We start from the raw sequence: 20,248 nt of genomic DNA, 5'->3' as shown, positions 1-20,248 counted from the left end.
GAGAAAGCTCTTCCCTTCCCCCCTATCATCCTAGTGCTACTGTTTCTACATCTATTCCTTGCACTGCTAGTGGCACTGCCCCTGATAGTAGTATTGGCATTACCTTTCGTCTTAGAGTTAGAAAATCTAGGTTGGACAATATTTTTGTATCATGTTCCACTCCTGGTGCACAACCCTCACTTGAGAGCTTGGGCTAGAATAGGGAGATCCATGAAGCTAGAAGAAGAGCAAATTGCAAGTTTTGGTTTCTCTACAACATTCCATTTATAGCAGCCATGTACTTCAACTTCATTTATATTTGATTGTTTTAAGTTTTAAGTTTTACTTTTAATTTTGAAAATAAAATTTTATAGTTTTAACTTGATATTGAAATATGCTAATTTAAATGTTTTTATAAATGTAACAAGACTCCTTATTGGCAGGGCATGATTGATGCGGTTTCCATCTGTGGTGCAGGGTTTAAAGCCCCCACTAAAAATGAGTTGAGTGGCCCCCTCTTACTACAAATGGTTGAGGAGATGAAACTTGAGTTGGAGGACCATAGAAAGATTTGGAGCCAAAGGGGGTGTACCATTATGATAGATGGATGGACAAATAGGAGGAATAGGACTCTCCTAGATTTTTTTATTTTTAGCGGAGGTAATTCATCATCCTCTACTTCTCAAAGTCTAAAATTTAATGTATTATTGAATAACTAAAAATTTGTTTTATTGATTATTCAATGATAATTATTTTGTTTTATTTTCACTTCTAGGATCCACCATGTTTTTGAAGTCTATAGATGCTTCCTCAGATGTCAAAAATGCAAAATACTTATGTGACGCTATTAAGGAGGTCATAAGGGAGGTGTGGGAAGAGAATGTTGTCCAGTGGTGACTAGTAATGCAGCTAATTATGTTGCCGCAGGTAAAATTTGAACTTCTAAGTTTCTAAACTTTTTATTTAGTTTTTCATTAGATTTTGAAAATTAGAAGTTTTTTAACACATCTAAATTTTTAATTGTTTACTAACTAATTTAAAATTGTTGCACGAAAACTTTTGATTGAGAGACACCCAAGAATCTTTTGGACTCCATGTGTGGCCCATTGCCTCAACCTCATGTTAGAGGATATTGGCAAGATTGAATGGGTGAAATCATGTGTTGATAAGGCCAAAAATCTTTGCAAGAATACACGGAGGGAAAGGAATTGGCTTGTCTCAGTATAACAAGATTTTCCTCTAATTTTATCACACAAAAATCCCTGCTGAGTTCAAGGTTACCTTTGAGGTGCATGTTTGTTGGTACACAATGGACTTCCTCGTCCTTTGCCACCACCCCCACAAGAGAGATGCTACAAAATGCATTTATGATGAAGGTTTTTGGGAACCATGTAAGGAGATTGTAGAGGTAATCTAAATTTTAAAAGCTTAAGTCTTAAAATTTATAAATTGATTTATCTCATACGTATTTTCGTTTTATTTTCACTGTGCAACTTTGCAACGTTGCATTATTCACTAAATTGTTTTTTGTTTAATTGTTTCGTAGATCACTAAGCCCCTTGTAGCCCTCCTACGAGTTGTTGATGGGGAGAAGCCCGCTATGGACTACATATATGAGGGCATGGATAGGGCCAACGAGCCTATTAGAACAAAATATGTAAGAGTTGAGGACAAGTATGGCCCTATTTGGGACATAATTGATAGGAGATGGCAAAATCATCTTCATAGACCCATCCATGCAACAGCCTATTACCTCAATCATTTCCCATTTCCCTAATGATTTCAAGGCAAATGAGGAGATTCTTAGTGACCTATACACTGTGATATTGAAGATGGCCACTAATGCCAAAGATATATTGCTTGAGATGGGTGCCTATAATAATGCAACAGGGCCCATTTTCTTAGGTCAAATTTGGAAAGAATGTCATACAAAATTGCAAGCACGTAAAAATTGCAGCTTAAGCCTTATACAATATGCAGTGATGCACATATATACTATCTAGTTTCTAACTTTCTAGCTTTAAAGTTTAAAATGAGACTAATATTTTTTTCTTTTCCTTTTTTCAAAATTTAGATAGATGGTGGCAAATGTTTGAGCCTTCATCGAAAAACCTTCAACAAATCGTCATCTGCATATTGAGCCAACCAAGTAGCGCTTCTAGATGTGAGCACAACTATAGCATGTTCGAGCACATCCACTCAAGAGGCGTAATAGGTTGTCTGTGGAAAAAATGAATAAACTAGTCTTTGTGTAATACAACCTGCACATTAGGACCAAGGAGATTTTGGATAGTGACACCTCTCTGATTACTCTAGAGGAGGTTGATCTAGAGTTTGAGTGGATCACTGAGGCTATTGATCCTGTCTTTGATGATGAAGACCTAGAGTGGGTTGACGAGGCAGACAGAGAGGTTGAGTCTATGGCTGTGGCAACAGAAGAGCAGAGAGCTACAATTGTTCCTAGTGGCACCTCACAAGAACTGGCAAAGACTACAATTGATCCTCGAGGCATCTCATAGGCTGAGGCTATGGCTAATCATAGCTAGGAGCCATAGCTATAGTCTTGTTTTAAATTTTTGTTTAACTTAACATATGATTGGAACATTTGATGATGGCTATTGATGTGATGGATTTCATGGACTTGATATACATTTTGATGGGTTTCACAGATTTTACATATCTATGTTTTCAATTTCCTTTAGCTACTATTTTGTATTTAGCAATTTACCTTTGTACTTATGTAATCAATGTATGTTTAAGCATGTGATCAAATTACCTTCTTTAAGCTTTCTTAAATAATGGGTGCATGGAATGTCCTTTAAATCCTAAAAAATCTCAAAATTTCAAGGGTTTTGTCACTTTGCCGAGTCATTGCCGAGTCACTGGCGACTTCGAGTCGGGTCACGAGTCGAGTCCAAGCCGGGTCCGAGTCTGGTTACTTTGGTCAAGACAGTTGTGGGTCGTCGATTTATGAAGTTGATGAGATTAACACTAGAGATTTAAACACTAGATGAACTCGTAGACAGGACTTTTTGCATTTATTGAAACAATTACTCCGCACACTTCACAGTTTTAAAAGCTTCAATTTGAGTTTTAATGTTGAGGTCACCTCAATAATTTTCCTTTGCTCTACTAAATTGTGTGATCGTCATGAAGCAAAAGCCATATGCAACTAGAAATTCCATACAAGGTTGAGGTGAATCACAAAAAAGGAACCAAAGTAAGTTGATACTCTGGTTTTAAGATTTTGAATTGTGTTCTTTCCTGTGGGTAAGCAAGTAGGATTTTCTAGTGGTGAGTTTACTTGTTCTTCAAACACAGTTTCAAAGCCCTAGTTAAGCTTGTGAAATGCATTTAACCCTAGAAACCTTGTAACTAAAAATTGTGTCAAGATGCCTCCTAAAGCCCATTCCGCCAAGTTCAATAGACGCCTCCAGAAGATTTTCTCGATCAATCACCAGTATCGAAGGAAAAGAAATCAGCCCTAGACAAATGAAAAAACTTAGGGGTAGAGGTGTGCAAAAGCTTAAGGGAAAAATATGGCCTAACTAAGGATGTACACATGCCTATAACAGGGTTGGAAGTCTTTAGAAAATGGTATGGGCAAGCAAACATGGGAAGCCCATCGTATAATGCTTGGCAGTATGATTTGGGTAAAGTGGTTATCCCCAGCATTTTCATGGATGTAGATCTATTACTGTACTTAGTTGAAAAATATGACCATATCACTTGAGCGATTAGGGATTTGAATGGGAATGTCCTAGTGAAGATTAATGCCAAATCAATTAGAAAAGCCTTTGATTTGCATCCTGCCCTAGATGCTACAGATGATATCGACTTCGCAGATTTTGAGAGGGCATATTATGACATTGATGTTAATGTCATAAGAAGAGTTAAAAATAATTTTTTGAAGACTATGGATAGAGTTAAATTCACGGCTGAGGAGTTGGGGACTGGGGTAGGTAATGTAGAAATTTTGATGAGACCATGACAGATACCCACACTACCCTATATCAGTTATTGGTGTTACCAAACAAGGCAAAAAATTTCAGGGCTACCCTTTGGGTGTGCCTCGGGATTCAAGCAAGTGGTTTTATTACCATATATGATTATGCTTTCTACTTTGAGAAAATCAATGAAAGTTTGACAACATTACACAAAGGAGAGGTACCAGAATGTCCTTGGTACTCCTTGCTTATGCACCTGATTTTGTATTACAACAAGGATAACTTTGGAAAGTATATGACATTGGAACTTGAGAAAGATGATGAGGCGCTACCAGTGCAATTGTGGTCCACCATTATGTCACCTGACTGGAATGAGCCTAGTTTTGTTCTGTTTGAGAATCAATTTCGAGGGGCTTTAAGACAGATGATCACACCATTATTTGAAGCGGACCCAGGTCCTCCCATACTTTTCTTAAGGCCAACTGATTATGATTTTGCTCCTCCCTTGTCTCACCAATTGGGAAATGTTTATTTTTACCCTCATACCACAGTTTTCAGAGTGTTTGGTCATGCCACAAATTGTTCCCTTGAGAATTGGATGGTTAGAGATAATAAGGCAAATCGGAGAATTGCAGGATATTGATCTTCCTGTTAGAGCAGGCAAGGGCGCCTTCTTCCTGGACCCAACTGTTTTCCACCACTTTGCAATGGTCAAGGGAGGGTGGAAGGAAATTTATTCTTTGTTCAGGCCTTATAAGATGGGAGTCAGCACCATGAGGTTGAATGATTTAGAGGGTTTCTACCAGATGTTAATGGCAAGGGTGAATCTGAAGCCCCGAGGTTATCATGAGTTTGATTTCCCTGAGGATATAATTAAGAATGTTTTTGATCTCGAGTCCCAAGATAAGAAGAAAAGAAAGTGGTACGCCTTTGAGGATATGCTATATAAGATACAAGAGTTTGATCCTGAGTATGATCCACTCTTATCTATTAAACTAATGACTAGGAAAATGCATGTCCTTTTCAACAATTTTGTTGACATTTATCTCACTATTAAGGAGATGTTTGGAAAATCAAAGAAGACAAAGATCACATTTAATGAATCTGCAAAAGGCCTAGACCTCTTACTCCAAGCATCAGATGCGATACCTCAGGAGGTTGAACAAAAAAGACCAAGGGATGAAACAGAACCTGAGGATGAACCTGAGGAGGCAACTAAGAAGATAAAGGGAGATGGTGGACTCTTGGTGTATCAGAGAAAAAGATCTACAAGAGGGCCCAATGCACCTATGATTTATCAACGGCAGGAAGCAATGGATCCACCGAGGAGATCACCTTCTCCTCCTCCTTCATGCCCACCTCATATTCCTTCACCAATAGGGAATCATCATGATTTGTTGCTTGAGAAAGAAGGCACTCAAAAGGGTGTAATAATAACCTCTGGTGAAGACAAAGGAAAACAGATTGAAACCGGAGAATCTGATATAGAGATCAGATGTATCTTCCCAGGACGTGAAAGGTTTAATGCCTAGGGAAGTTAGAATAGAGGCTTGTAAAGAATTCATGGAGGACAACAAGTTTGTCAAATCCATCCATTTCAAGAAATTCCTATGGCAGAAACATGCACAAGAACACCATCAAATGAAGGAGGAGAGAATGGCACAAAGGCCTGATGCTAAGGAAGAAGAAATTATGAAAGAAATTGAGGATGAGATGATGGAGAGATTTGATGCCATTACCCCTGAAGGAGGTAAAAGGCCGGTTCATGGATCAGGGATGTTAGTCTTGCCAAACATGGATATATCTGATGCAATCATTTTTTATTCAGTCATACAGAGTATAAAAACACATCATCCTGAAGCAAGGCCAACAGATAAGCTTATGAAGGAAACATTACAGCAAGGATTATTCCACATTGGCAATTTGGTCTTTCTCTTCCTCCAGCACACAAAGAGATATCATTCACAAGGATATTGGCATAACGGGAAATGTCATTTTGCAAAGAGTTGGAGATGCCAGACTCAGAAATGGCACTGGTGGGTTGAAACATCATGTCACATATATTGATGATATTGCCAAGCAATCTGAGAAGAAATATGACTTGACCCTGAAGTATAGACACATCTTCCAAGCATACGAGGAAAAAACTAATCTCTGCACACTTCATAGCCCAAAGTGGAAGCATTGGAAAAGAGGGTGGTAGAACTTGAACCTGCCAAATCAGCAGAGACAGATGTGGCAAGCCCATCAAATAAATTGAGTTTAATACAGGCAATACAAAGAACACCTCCTGTGCCAATGCAACAAGTTTCTCTTGGAAAAGATAAAGATGTGGAGGCATTGCAAAAGGAGATCACTGCAGTGAGAATGGTAAGAGAACAAGAGAAGAAAGATTTTAAAGCTAATAAGAAAGGGATGGTTCAGGCTGCTTTATTATTTTTGCATGAAAAAATAAACTCTAGGATGTACAGAATTCATGAAGTTTATTCTTTGATTCATCTGTCCATAAGTGAATTTGAAAGTGACGGAGCATTTGTTGAGCCTATTTTTGAGAAGTGGGTCCAGAGGGTAGAGAAAATGAAGATGATAGAAGCATGTGGAAGGATAGATAATGCTAGACTACTCAATGTTATTCCTACTAAAATGTTAGTTAGATCACTAACTAGTTTTACAATTTTGCCAGAGCATATTGAGATTAGGATTATTGAACTGAGAGACAATTTTGATGGGTTTAATGACACGTTGATGCCTCCCATTTTGGACAAAGACAAGAATGTAAGACCGTTTGCAGATTGGCGAACTGAGGCCATAGATATATGAGTTGGCAGATGAGATCAGTAAAGATCAGAATATGGAACTCTTTGAAATTTGTATAGGCAAGCTTGTTAACTCTTGGTTTTATTATGAGAACTTTGAAAGAGACGTCACACAGTGCACTGTCAGGTACACCCCTTATAGACAGGTGACTGATCAAATCATGGCACACAAATGACCAAATGATGATGAATATGAATGGGTACAAAGATACACGGTAGTTGATGATTCATCTGCTGAGGGCCCACCAAAGCAGCAACAAACATGAGGAAGATTTTGTTTTAAAGACAACATGCAGTTAAGGAAAATGAATATAAAGTCACGACTGCCAAAAATGTCAACATCAGCTCTTCAGAGATGCTAACTGCAGACATATTCCTTTTGATCAGTATTTTGTTGTAACAAGTATTTTGTGTCCAATTGTAACATGACATGAGTCATTCCTCCCAGATCTGAAGCTTGTTGCAATCCTTCATCATAAAAGGATTTCCAAGACTGGGAAAAAGGGTCTGAAATTTTATTTTGGTCTGTTCTCTGTCTGTGTCAAGAGTTAGTGTACTTATGCTTGTATTGAAAAGAAATTAATGAAATCATAGTGCTGGCTTGTTAGTGTTATTTTGAGTTCTGATCATACCTTTTGATGTATTAAATTGAAGGAAAATAATACAAAAGCATTGCAAGGAGTTTATCATAGTGAATCTTGTCTACTTTTGTGATATCTTATGATTTTTTGTGTTTTATGAACCTAGATTATAAATCACAGTTGCAGTTTCTTTTAAATTGTATGTCTTATTATGCTCTGTTGCTGATCCAAGGGATTAAGTAAATGATTAGTGTGATTTGACAGAATTGTAGATTTCCAGGAGAGGATTACCTTAAGAAGAGGAATCATGGTGTTAAATGATTTCCATTTAAAAGGTAGATAGATAGATCACAGAGTCATGGTGTATGATCTGAGTTGATATATCTCAATGGATAGGGCACTGGTTATGTTATTACAATCAATCATAGATTACTTCTCTTCACAGTCTTAAAATCAATTGAAATCGTTTTTATTTCATTTGAAAATGTAGATCTGAAATGTTAACCCTCACTTGGCTTATGCGTAAGTAAATGGTGTGATTAGCTCTCACGTGTTTATTTCATCTTGTATAAGTGCAGAAGAATTTGGGGTTGTTATCTGCTTTGTTAAGGATTAGAATAGAGATGTTGTCATAAAAAATGGATCTAATTCTAGGTGTAACCACCTGAATTTTGAAGAGTTCAAAGTGTAGAAAGCTGAGTTGCTTTGTCAGTTGGTCCATATTCTTGTTTAAATGTGCTGTTTATGGGAATCAGCTAACCCCTAGGTGCATTTTACAATTTATAAGTTTTTTCAATTTCTGTCCAATCAGAAGTCGACAAAGTTTATGCAGATTTGAAGGGAAATTTCATTCCAAATTCAAGATTTGGGGCAGATTCAATGCGTTCATCCTTGCTTTTTCATACTTTCAATCCTAATTCTTGATTGAAAATTCAAGTTTTAAAGGTCTGAAGATGAATTTTCAATGTAGGGATGCAAAAAGAATTTAGAATAAGATATAATAAAAATTCCATACTTTGCATTCGTAAATATCATCTCTCTTTCCTAACTTAGACTTTTCTTGCAGAAGATAGATGTCAATACATTAAGAAAAATATAGTGAAGAAATTCTCAAATCCACATAAGTCCACTCCGCTCAAGAATTCATGGAAATTCTTGTTTCTAAATGAAATCTGTTCATGGAAAGTTCCTGTTTCAAAGCCAAGCCCCATCGGGCTAGAGGATGACTACAAATTCGGCTAAGCATTGAGGAAATTCCTCAATCTAAGAGACATTTGAACACGAAGAATGTGAAGGATCCTTGAAGCATAATGAAGTCCGCCCATAAAGTGCGTTGGAAATTCCTCGATGTCATCAAAATCTGTCTTGGAGTGAGAACTTCTAAGGGAAAAAAATTGGTTAAGGAAATTCCTTGATCTATAGTCAGCTGTGCCTAAGTAGAAGAAAAATTTCCTAGTTTTTATCCACGTTGAATTCCTCATTTCATTCAAATAAAGTTGTGAAAATTCTTGGAAGGTTGTAAAAAATTCCTCATTCCAATCCATTGGAAAGTTGTGAATAATCCCAAAAGGTTGTGGAAAATTATGGATTTCAAACAAGGAAAGATGCTGTAAATCCACAAGCACAAGTAAAGTCCTTTCAGCTTTGAGTGACTTCAAATTGACTAAGTGTTGAGAAGTTCCTCACTCTTCACGAAATCAGCCACAAAAAGTTGAGAGTAAATCCACAAAAACAAAGTCTGCCCTCTCATGATGAAAATTATGGATTTCAAACAAGGAAAAATGCTGTAAATCCACAAGCACAAGTAAAGTCCTTTCAGCTTTGAGTGACTTCAAATTGACTAAGTGTTGAGAAGTTCCTCACTCTTCATGAAATCAGCCACAAAAAGTTGAGAGTAAATCCACAAAAACAAAGTCTGCCCTCTCATGATGAAAATTGGCAAGTGTTGACAACCGAGATGAAATTCACTATCTAAGCTAGAGAAAAGTTCAAAAATTGTGGAGTCCAGAGCCATTTGAAGCTGAGATTGGAAAGTATCTAAAGAAAATTCCAAGTGGAAAGGAGGTAAAGGCCAATTTTCAAAGGGAAAATGTTAAGTTTATTGATAGAAAAGAAGAAGTATAAGTTTCTAAAGAGAAGTGTGAATTTTGGAGAGAGAAGATTCACTAAGGAAGCGATGGTAAAAATTGCCTAAGTATGGGAAATTTACTAATATTTAATCGTGAAAGTGCATTTTCAGGGACGAGCCTTCATTTCCAAAATTCTTGAGACCATTTCCACATTAAAGGTAAGATTGGTGAAGTCACTTTCCATGAGTTATTGACGATTTCCTAAATGTCATTTTACAAGTCTAATGCAAACTCGTCATGGGGAAAGCATGCACAATAAAAGACTTAATCACCTATGAAGAATTTCAAGACAGAGAAGGATGGATGTACAACAGAAGATCTCAAGACATATTCCAAATTTCAAAGTTCACACCAAATAGTTCAAAATCCTCGATCGAAGTACATTGCAAAAGGAGAGAATGCCAAGTACCCAAAATTGAAGAAGAATTGTTCAAAGTCAAAGAGATGAGCAAAATGAGGTGGCAAACACCTATCTCCACCAATTAGATAATTTTATGCCTAAGGTGTCCGGGTTCACCGAATATGTTATCAAGAAAAGGATAAGGGAAGCTTTTCTAGAAGAACGCTCCATCTGAGTTGTTTATTTTTCATTGGTTCATTGGATAATCATTGTGAACCCTAATTAGGGTATAGTCGTCTCAATCTTGGTTGCCAATCTTTAAATGATTTGGAACCTTCATCTATTTTTGAACTATTGTATAAACCCCAGGCATTTGTTTGTAAAGGGAGATTCAGAGATTGTTGCATAAAAATGCTAGAGTAAATTCATTATTCAATTGTTGTTGAATTAAAATATCTTTTGCGAGTTGTATGGTTTGTCTCTCACATCATAGTCGATTTTATTTTCTAGATCATTAGATTGAATGAAGAATTTGACAAGAAATCTTTATGTGGAATGAATATGTTCATACCTTTTGTAGTTGGATGATTTCCAACTATTTTTGCAAGGTTTGCTTGAACACTTGAAATATACTTTATTTCTATTGTGAAAATCTTTAAATACCCCAGAAGATAGCACCATCCTTGTGGAGTTGTTGAATTTGACAAAGCAAGTATTACAAACTAATTGGTAAAATACTTGCTTGTTATTAATAGAGACAAAAAAGTCAATTTATACAAAAGAATAAAGCGATGTTTCCTTAGGAAACTATAAAAAAGAATAGAAATATTTTATTCTAATAGATAAAGCTAAAAAAGCGAAAGCTAACTAAAACTAACTAGATATTTACAATAGATAACCATTAACTAATAATAGACGACTTATCTATTATTGTAATACCCTCCCTTAATGGTTAATCTATCTAGAACACCAAGCTGTCCTCTAAATTTGACAAACTTATCAAGACCAAGAGGCTTGGTGAGAATGTCTGCAGTCTAATCTGTGGTAGGAACATACTGCAAATCTATAGTCTCATCTTCAACCAGCTGTAGTATGTAATGACAGTGAACATCCACATGCTTGGTTCGTTCACGAAAGACTGGATTTTGTGCTAACTTGATAACGCCTTCATTATCAACAAACAAAGTAGTCAGTCCTGCTAGTGACATCTGCATGTCCCCAAGCATTTGACAAAGCTAAACAACTTCAAATCCTACCTTAACAGTCCCTCTGTATTCGGCCTCTGTAGAAAAGAAGAGAAACTACTTGCTGCTTCTTAGTGGTCCATGGGACTACACCAAATCCCAAACTGAACACATATCCAGAGGTTGACTTTTTATCATCAACAGAGCCTGCCCAATCTGAATCTATGAACCCACTAAGTTTAGGATTAGAGCTTCGAGAGTACAAAAATCCATAATCTAAAGTGCCCTTCACATAACAAAGTACACGCTTTGCTGCCATCCAATGATCAGCCTTAGGAGCTGTCATAAAGCGTGAAATATAGCTGACTACGAAGCTAATATCAGGCCTAGTAGCAAAGAGGCAGATGAGGCTGCCTACTAGTTGCCTATATGTAGTATCATCAACAGAAGGAGAATCAGACCTTGCTAATAACTTGAGACCTTTCTCCATAAGTGTAGATGTAGGTTTGCAATACTGCATATGGAATTTGTCTAACAAGGCCCTAGCATATTTGGACTGAGAGAGGAATATACCAGAAGACTATTGCCAAACTTCAACACCTAAGCAATAATGCATGAGCCCAAGGTCAGTCATATCAAAAGACTGGCATAAATTATGTTTGATTCCATGAATCAAAGATGTCAAACTGTCAGTGATGATCAGATCATTCACATAAATAACCAGAAGGATGATGTCACTATCAATAGTCTTGATGTACGGATTTGAGTCTAAAGAACTCCTTTTGAAACCATGATCACTGAGGTACTTATCATTTTTTATGTACCATGCCCAAGGGGCCTGCTTCAAGCCATAGAGAGCTTTTACCAATCTAAGAACCTGATGGTCTTTACCAGCAACCTTGAAACCACGAGGCTGTGTCATGTAGACCTCTTCATGGAGATCACCATTCAGTTAAGCACTCTTGACATCCATCTGATAGACCTTCCAGCCAAACTGTGTTGCCATGGCTAGGACTAATTTTATGGTGCTCATCTTTGTAGTAGGAGCAAAGGTATCCTCATAATCAATACCCTAACACTAAGAAAAGCCCTTTGCCACTAAACAAGCTTTGTACTTATCCAAAGTACCACCCAATTTGTATTTGATTTTGTAGACCCATTTGTGGCTAATGGGTTTCTTCTCTAGTGGAAGATCAGAAAGGACCCAGGTGTTGTTCTTCAGCATGCTTTGGTGTTCAGAGGTCATGACCTGTTCCCACTCTAGAATTCCTTTAGCCTTAGAATATGTTTAAGGTTTAAACACACTGTGAATGTTGGCCATGAGAGCAAAGTTAACAGAATCTGTAGTTTTGCTTTTTTTCTGAGCAGTTCTCCCATCAATGAGCTTATCATTACGAAAGATCAACAAGTGTCTTAGCCCACCACTTAGGCCAAATAGGAGAATGACCAACATTAGTACCAGGAGATGCTTGATCAGCAAGATCCTTATCAGAAGAATCTGGATCAAACTCAGGTGAAGCATCTACAAAGCAAGGTGATCCTACGGGAGAAGCCAGAGGTGTTTGTATAGGTATCACTAGTATAACTGGAGCTGCAGTAGCTACTAGAGCCCTCCCATCAAGTGGACCTAATGGAAGCCGAACTCCCAAATCATAAGCTTGCATAGGCTGGTCTGCTGGATCAAGAATAGGAGAAACAGGCATGAAAGCTCCTCGCTACTCATCAAAGACTACATCACAACCGTAGATGAGACGAGATGTCTCAACATCGATCAGGCAGTAGGCTATGTGAAGACTGCTATATCTAGCAAGCATGAGTTTCTGACTCTTAGCATCCAACTTGGTGCGTGAAGCATCAAGGATCCAAACAAAAGCAAGGGAGCCAAAAATCTTCAGGTGACTAATTCTAGGCTTGAAACCTAACCAGGCCTCTTCCGGAGTTTTACCTTTGATCGCCACTATGGGTGACCGGTTCAACAAAAAAAACTAAAGTGTTAACTACTTCTGCCCAAAACTGCTTTGAAACATGTCTGTGTTCAAGCATGGATAGAGCCATCTCGGTGATTGTCCTGTTCCGACGTTCAAATATATTGTTTTGTTGTGGCATGTGGGGTGTGGTTAACTAGCATTTGATGCCATGTATATCCAAGAAGTTGGAGAAAACATTAGAACAAAATTCCCCCCATTGTCTAACCTAAGAGTAATAATAGATTTCCTAGACTCTTTTTCAACTAAAGGTTTAAACTTCTGAAATACAGGAAATGCATCTGATTCCTTTTTAAGTAAATACACCCACATTTTTCTATTGAAATCGTCAACAAACAATAGAAAATACTTGGACCCAAGAACAGAAGGAGTAGCCATAGGCCCACAGATATTGGCATGTACAAGCTGAAGCACCTGAGAAGCTTGCCATGAGTCACCACTGGTAAAAGGTGTGCTATGTTGCTTCCCAGCCTAGCATGCATCACAAACTCCAAGCTGTTGAGTATGAATCACTGGCAATCCAAGAACAAGCTCATCCCGAGCAAGCTGTGAGAGATAATGCACATTTAAGTGCCCATATCGTTGATGCCAAAGTGTGCTAACAGAAGACCGTCAAGCAGCCATAGCTAAGTCCTGAGAATCCCCAGAATCAGTAAGTCTGAAAAGACCATGATCCTCAAGACCCACTGCAATAGTAGACTTAGTCACCCGATCGATGATGGTACACTGATGTGAACTGAAGGTGACTGCCAAGTGTGGAGAATGTCGCAGCAACTAACTAACTGAGAGTAGATTTAGTTCCATCCCTGGAACGTAGTACACATCAAGGAATATGAGATTCCTCCCAACAGACTGAATCTGAATGTTGCCTTTACCAACAACCATGTACTCTTCTCCACCACCAAAAATAACAGAGTTTGAATAAGGCCGGTAGTTAGTAAACCAATCTCTGCGATGAGTGAATGACGAGAGGCACCTAAATCAACGTACCAGGTAGACAACTTCACATGATCTGCAGGTCTTTTAGCCATGAAGGCGTAAAAGGCAGATTTCCCTTGCTTAGTGTGCTCTGCACTGTTTGCTTTGGGTTGCAAACCTAATTGCTTAGACTGTGCAACTAAGCGTTTCTGACATTCAACCTTCATGTGTCCAAACTTGTGGCAGTAGTTGTGTTGAATGTTCTTCTTTCGAGAACCATCTAATGCTTGAGCAGAAGACTTCTACTGAGATGGTTGTTGAAACTTGGTTTTATCCTTCTGAAAGGATTTCGCAGCAAAGGCTTGCTCTGTAGAGGTGGAACTGGAGCTGCTACCAAACTGTTGTTTCCACCGATCTTGCTGAAGCAGCAGTGCGCAAAGATCAGTGAACTTCAAATCAACACCAGAAGATGTGATGTTGAGAGTCTCGATAAAATGCTCATAAGATTTTGGTAAACTTCGTAGAGTGATAAGCACAATATCCTCTTCCTCCATCTTGCGACCGATGGCAAGTAACTGATCACGGATTTCCTGAATCCGATTCAGGTGTACCTGGAGCGAGGTGCGCCCATCCATGACAATAGAAAACAGTGTTTTTTAGAAAAAAGGCTCTGCTTTTGTCAAAAGTCTCATGAAGAACTTTGAGATGTGTGCACATCTCGGCAACTATCTTGCCGGATGGAATTTGAGAAAGCTGATCATCAGCCACAGATAATTTGAGAAGCATTACTACCTCTCGATTATTCAAATCCCACGTATCTTGATCAAGACCCGGAGAAGTCGGACGCTTCATAACACCTAGAACAAGTTGGTCTGTGTTCCGATATCAAAAATTGCGATGATCCGCTGCTTCCAAGTGCCATAATTTTGACCATTGAATTTTGAGTTATGCTAGAATGTTTGTCAAAGATGCCATGGCACGTTTTTTTAATGAAAAACTATGAAAATCTGTGAAGGCACATTCTTCGAGGCTAAAAACAAAAGACCTAAAAAAATCGGAGTGACCCAAAAGAGAGCTCGAAAAACCTAGAAGGAATATGTTGTCATTTTCTAGATCTGCTGGCTCGAAAATTGAGGCACAAAAATTGAGGCACCCAAAAAAAATCTAGTAACCTAGTTAAGCTCTCAAAAAACCCACCAAGAATCTGTGATCAAAAAAATTCTGAGGTCAAAAACTAGAGTTTCGAGCAAAACCCTAGCCGGCTGCAAAAAACTCCAAGTAATGGCAGTTTTGAGCAAAATGATGTTGAAAACGGGTCAAAAAATGCAGCATGAACAAACGAACAATGCTAGAAGGATTTAACGCCAGTATGGAGGAAGAAGAACATGGATTAGCTGATAAACCCCAACGCCCAAAGGTTATGCAAAACAAATGAGTTGTTTTTAGGCACGATTTTGTCCAGTTTCGTTTTCAGCAGCGATGGTGCTTAAAAACAACTGCAAAAAACCATAAGGTGTAAGCTCCTGAAGGTATTTAGACACGATTTATAGATGACCAACGAAATCTCATTTTGCAAATGAGGGGCAGAAAAAACGACCTCCAAAAACTTCCAGATTTTCAATTTTTCAGACTCTTGAGACCCTAGTCAAGAACAGCCAGCAACGAACTTCTCAAAGCAGAAAACCCTTATCAATTTGTTGAGAAAAAAAGAAAAAATCAGAAATAGTTTCGAAAATTTTATAGCAAATAATTTCTAAAGAAATTATAAAATTTTCGAAAAAATTTGAAGTATTGGCTCTGATACCATATTACAAAGTAATTGGTAAAATACTTGCTTGTTATTAACAGAGACCGAAAGGTCAATTTATACAAAAAAATAAAGCGATGTTTCCTTAGGAAACAATTAAAAAAGGATAGAAATATTCTATTCTAACAGATAAAGCTAAAAAGTGAAAGCTAACTAAAGCTAACTAGATATTTACAATAGATAACCATTAACTAATAATAGACAACTTATCTATTATTGTAATAGCAAGGATAGGTTTCAGATTCAACTTTTACAGCCTCAGCTCCAATTTTCACAGAATTAATTTAGGTTTAGAATTTTCTTCTCGAACCCTCATCTTTTGCACTTTTGACTTAATCTTCATAAGTGTTAAAACCCAGAAAATCCAAAAAATAAAAAATAAAATAGAAAAGAATTCATCATCCAAAAGTTGAGAAAAGTCTTGAGAGATAGAGTAAATCCCCTAAGAGATTTTCAGCGAATCATCCTACCACAAGAGTCTATCCTAAACAGAAAAAATCATACACAATTAAAACCTTGACGTCGTCTTTATGATCACACAGTTTATGTGTTTAGCACATTAGAGGATTTTGTTCAAGAGACAATAGGAGTACTCCTCGTAATTTATTTTGAGTTGTTTGTCATAAAACACACACCAACACTCCATAGCAATCCAAAGTCGCTCAAACTCATCTCTTAGACTCGGAGACTAAACTAGGACTACCTAGGACAGTTACCTTACTGCCAAGTGAAAAGAGGGAGTCCCCATTTGCAATGGGGCGATGATGTGAAAACCTCACAACATGGACTATGGGAAAGCCGAAGAAAGCTTAATGTCGGTGAGGTCCTTTCAATTTCCTCAAGCTTTTTCTTTTGTTGTTCTTTGAATTATGTTTGTTTACTAGTAGGGTTTAGATAGGTGCATTATCTAGGCGATGCCCATTTTTGGTAAAATGTAGTAGATATCATTTAATTGTTGAGTATTGTTGGATCACCTACAAACATTGTGTTTCTAGGAGTAGTTGAAAGTGCTCACTCGATCAGTCTATCAATGTGTCTATAGGGATAGTCAGAGTAAAGTTTGTGCATAGAATGGTTGTTGTGTATGGGACTACGAAATTGGCCATGGCCTTCTGAACTAAAGTGACTATCAAGATCTTGCCATGTTTTTGTTAAAAACTTCTGATTATTATTACTAAAATAGATAAATCTATTCTCTCATCGAGAAAAATAAATCATGCAATTCATTATCATATACATCATACCATAGACAAATATAGGGAGTGCAAATTAATATATATGTATTTTGTGAAATTATCTGATTACTCAGCGATTTGATGCTCTTCTACTCCTTCCATGCCCTCCTCCAAATGGAATCTTCTTCCTTATATACCCTTGTCTTGCTCAACGGACACAACCTTAGAAATGCTGGTTGACCATTTTTAACAAATTAAACTTAGTTGGTGCAATGTTGATAAAAATCTTTTAGGCATTGTTTTAGACTTAAGTCTCTCCAACGGTGAGGCAATAAGATTACAAACAATAAGGACATGTTTGGGCATTAAGAATCTTTAGAAATGAATTAGGAATCTTCCTTGACAAATTAAATTTTACATTGTTTGAGGAGAAGCAATCTTGCGACAAGCGCAACTGAATATTAATAGCCATTGATTATTTCACTAAATGGGTAGAGGATGTGATGTGCCCACAAAAAATGCAACCTCAAAAGTGGTGGTTGAATGCTTGCTGAATAATAGGCACCAGGTTTGGCATGCCAATAATAATTGTAACTGACAATGTGCTCACTTTACCTTCACTAAATGGGTAGAGGATGTGATGTGCCCACAAGAAATGCAACTTCAAACGTGGTGATAATAGGCACCAGGTTTAGCATGCCACTAATAATTGTAACTGATAATGTGCTCACTATACCGGATCTTCTTAACACATTCATCCCCTTATCATCTACCGGGAAATGGACATAAAATCCAATAAAAAAGCATCATGAATATAATTGAGAAAAAATTAATTGCTAACAAGAAAAGATGGAATGACACTAAGGTTTAATATTTGTACACACAAAATGACATATGAGAAGGCTATTACTATAAGCCCTTTCGATTTGGTGTATGTTATTGAGGCCAAATTGCCAATCAGCCTTGACAAATTAATACAGTACATTGAGGGAGAAGAAGTTGATATATCCCAAAGAATACATCAATCAACCGAATTGGAGGAGACATGAAGGGCAGGCCATGATAGGATTTTGTGGAGGCAGCAGAAGATGAAGTACAATATCAGATGTACCTAACAAATTCAAACTACAGGGGAATGAACAAGAAATAAGCATCATGAATATAATAGAAAATTTTGGCTAGGAAAAGATGGAATGACATTAAGGTTTTTTATTTGGGTAGATACAGTGATGTATGAGAAGGCTACTACTAAAAGAACTTTCCGAATTGGTGTATGTAATTGAGGCCAAATTGCCAACCAGCCATGATAAATGAATACCATAGATTGAATACAGTAGATTGACTCGTATATCCCAAAGAATATATGAGTCAAACAAATTGGAGGAGACATGAAGGGCAGGCCGTGATAGGATTTTGTTGAGGCAGCAGAAGATGATGTACCTCTTTGATAAGAAGGCTATTGGAAGGTAGTTTCCAGTTGGGTAGCTTGTACTTGTGGAATTCCAGGTCTGAAGACAAGGGCAAACATACAAAACTGGACGCCCTATAAATTAAGCCTTATCAAATTTGACACTTTATGAGTTAAGGCTATGGGAAATTTTCACACCCTATGAGTTAAGCCTTATCAAATTGCAGCAGGTCATTTGTCCTCGTAAAGAAGCAAGTCCCTATATATACTTTTTCTAATGATCAAATTATCCTCATTGAGAAGCCAGGTATGATGATTGAGCCCTGGCCACCACGGTTAAGTTACTGAAGTGATGAAATGAGCAGATTTAAGGAGAAAGATATTAAGTTTCATGAAGACCAAAAAAAGTTCCTAGCCTCTGATTCAGAATGTTGTATCCAAAGATCTAAAAAGCTGACCATGGAAGGAGACCTCAACGTAAATAAGCCCACAAACGTTTAGAGATTTAGAAGTATTGCTCACAAAAGAATAAATAGAATAAGCCTACGAGCATTACTTGAATTGCTTGCAAAAGAATAAATGGAATAGTATTAGTTCTTTAATGGATGGGTAATCATTCATTGCTTGAGACGATTCAGCGCCTCAAGGACTTTTAACATTCAAAACGAATATATGATAACTGGAAAAGGAATAAAGCCCAAGCCATTGTACCCATCTCCAAGAAAAATGACCATGCTCTAAATTTGCATTGTAATGAACAAAACCATTTTTAGAAAAAATTCCAAGCTATTCAAACTATGATACAGAAATGTGTAGTACAGTTCTTTACCACTTGTTTTAGAGGTTTTGCCAACACATGTCAAACTCATAAAATTATTTCTACAAGCACACCAACAAATAGAAATAAACAATGATATACTTTGGAAAGTGAGCAATATTAATACCAAAAATTTTAAATGAAAAGACTATTTCCCTTGCAAACCGTATGTCAAGTTGGCATCGTTCAGGAAGGCTTCAGTACCTTCTTTGTGCATCTACTCCCCAAACGCGGATTTGACGATCATAAACAGCAGTTTCCTGGTCAGTCAACAACTCACCGTCCATTTTGTAAACAATTCCCTGTATAAAACCACCAAAGAATCCTCCTTAGAAGCAAAAGAGATATTCATCAGAAACATACATTAAGGGGCATAATTTGCAGCAGCTTATCATGAGAAAAGATGAGAATTGAGAGTTCAAAACCTAAAAAGGAGAGATCTTTTGGAGGAAAGGAAAGTCATACCTGAGACAGCTTATCCAACTATATATAATCAAAATTTGTAAAGGAGACACGTTAATATATTTAGCCGATTAACATATTTAGGACGCCGGCAAAATTAAAATGTGGTCGCAGAAAAGGGTGAAAAATTGAAATTGTATTTGTCCAGCAATTAGGTACTATCGTTGTCGTTGAGCTGGAGGTTTTCGTAGAAGTAAAAAAGTTAATGAATGATCCAATTTGATCGTTGAGCTGGCGGTTTCCTCACGATTACACAGGGGTACTACATAACGATTAGGTTTACGATGTTTAGTCCTTTGGAAACGAGAGCGGTTTTTCTTGGCTAAATCGCCAAACAAATGTACATTTGACAATTTATATAATTTATTAATTAATTTTAAAGTCATAGATAGTAGTTTTGTGATTTTAAAATTAATTAATTAATTATATAAACTGTCAATTCAAGTACAAATTTTCTACATAGATATCACTGCTTTTCTTAGCTTAAATCTCTTAAGGGGTACTTCTTTTTATTAAAATAAATTTACATCTAATTGTATGTTATTTTATTATTTTGAAAGAAATGATGATGAATAATATTTTTACTATAACTAAACTTTACCATTTCTTAATTTTGCAACACTATAAGGATGGGGATTTGAGGGAAATTTATTTTTCAATTTTTACTCCAAGTTCAAGTTCATGGAGAACAATAATATTT

General features: G+C 37.1%; 1 protein-coding gene across 2 annotated transcripts in view; it reads right to left on the bottom strand.

The window, feature by feature from the left end:
* LOC149557007 (SUMO-activating enzyme subunit 1B-1-like) overlaps positions 1-19,877 on the bottom strand; it is a 175,453-nt gene extending 155,576 nt beyond the window's left edge. Inside the window, exons 1-2 of one of the 2 annotated variants that reach the window (XM_089831660.1) lie at positions 19,552-19,877; positions 19,291-19,388 (exon numbers count right to left, since the gene is read on the bottom strand). In XM_089831660.1, coding sequence (XP_089687786.1) covers positions 19,291-19,373 — 83 coding nt within the window. In that variant the 5' untranslated portion in view covers positions 19,374-19,388; positions 19,552-19,877. The other variant, XM_089831661.1, reaches the window with a different exon arrangement.
* Between the last annotated feature and the right edge of the window lie 371 nt (positions 19,878-20,248).

The sequence above is a fragment of the Cupressus sempervirens genome, chromosome 5 (assembly GCF_028749045.1).
Source record: "Cupressus sempervirens isolate cs-2001-9-10 chromosome 5, ASM2874904v1, whole genome shotgun sequence".
Lineage (NCBI taxonomy): Eukaryota > Viridiplantae > Streptophyta > Pinopsida > Cupressales > Cupressaceae > Cupressus > Cupressus sempervirens.
This window is presented reverse-complemented; position numbering and strand designations above follow the sequence as displayed.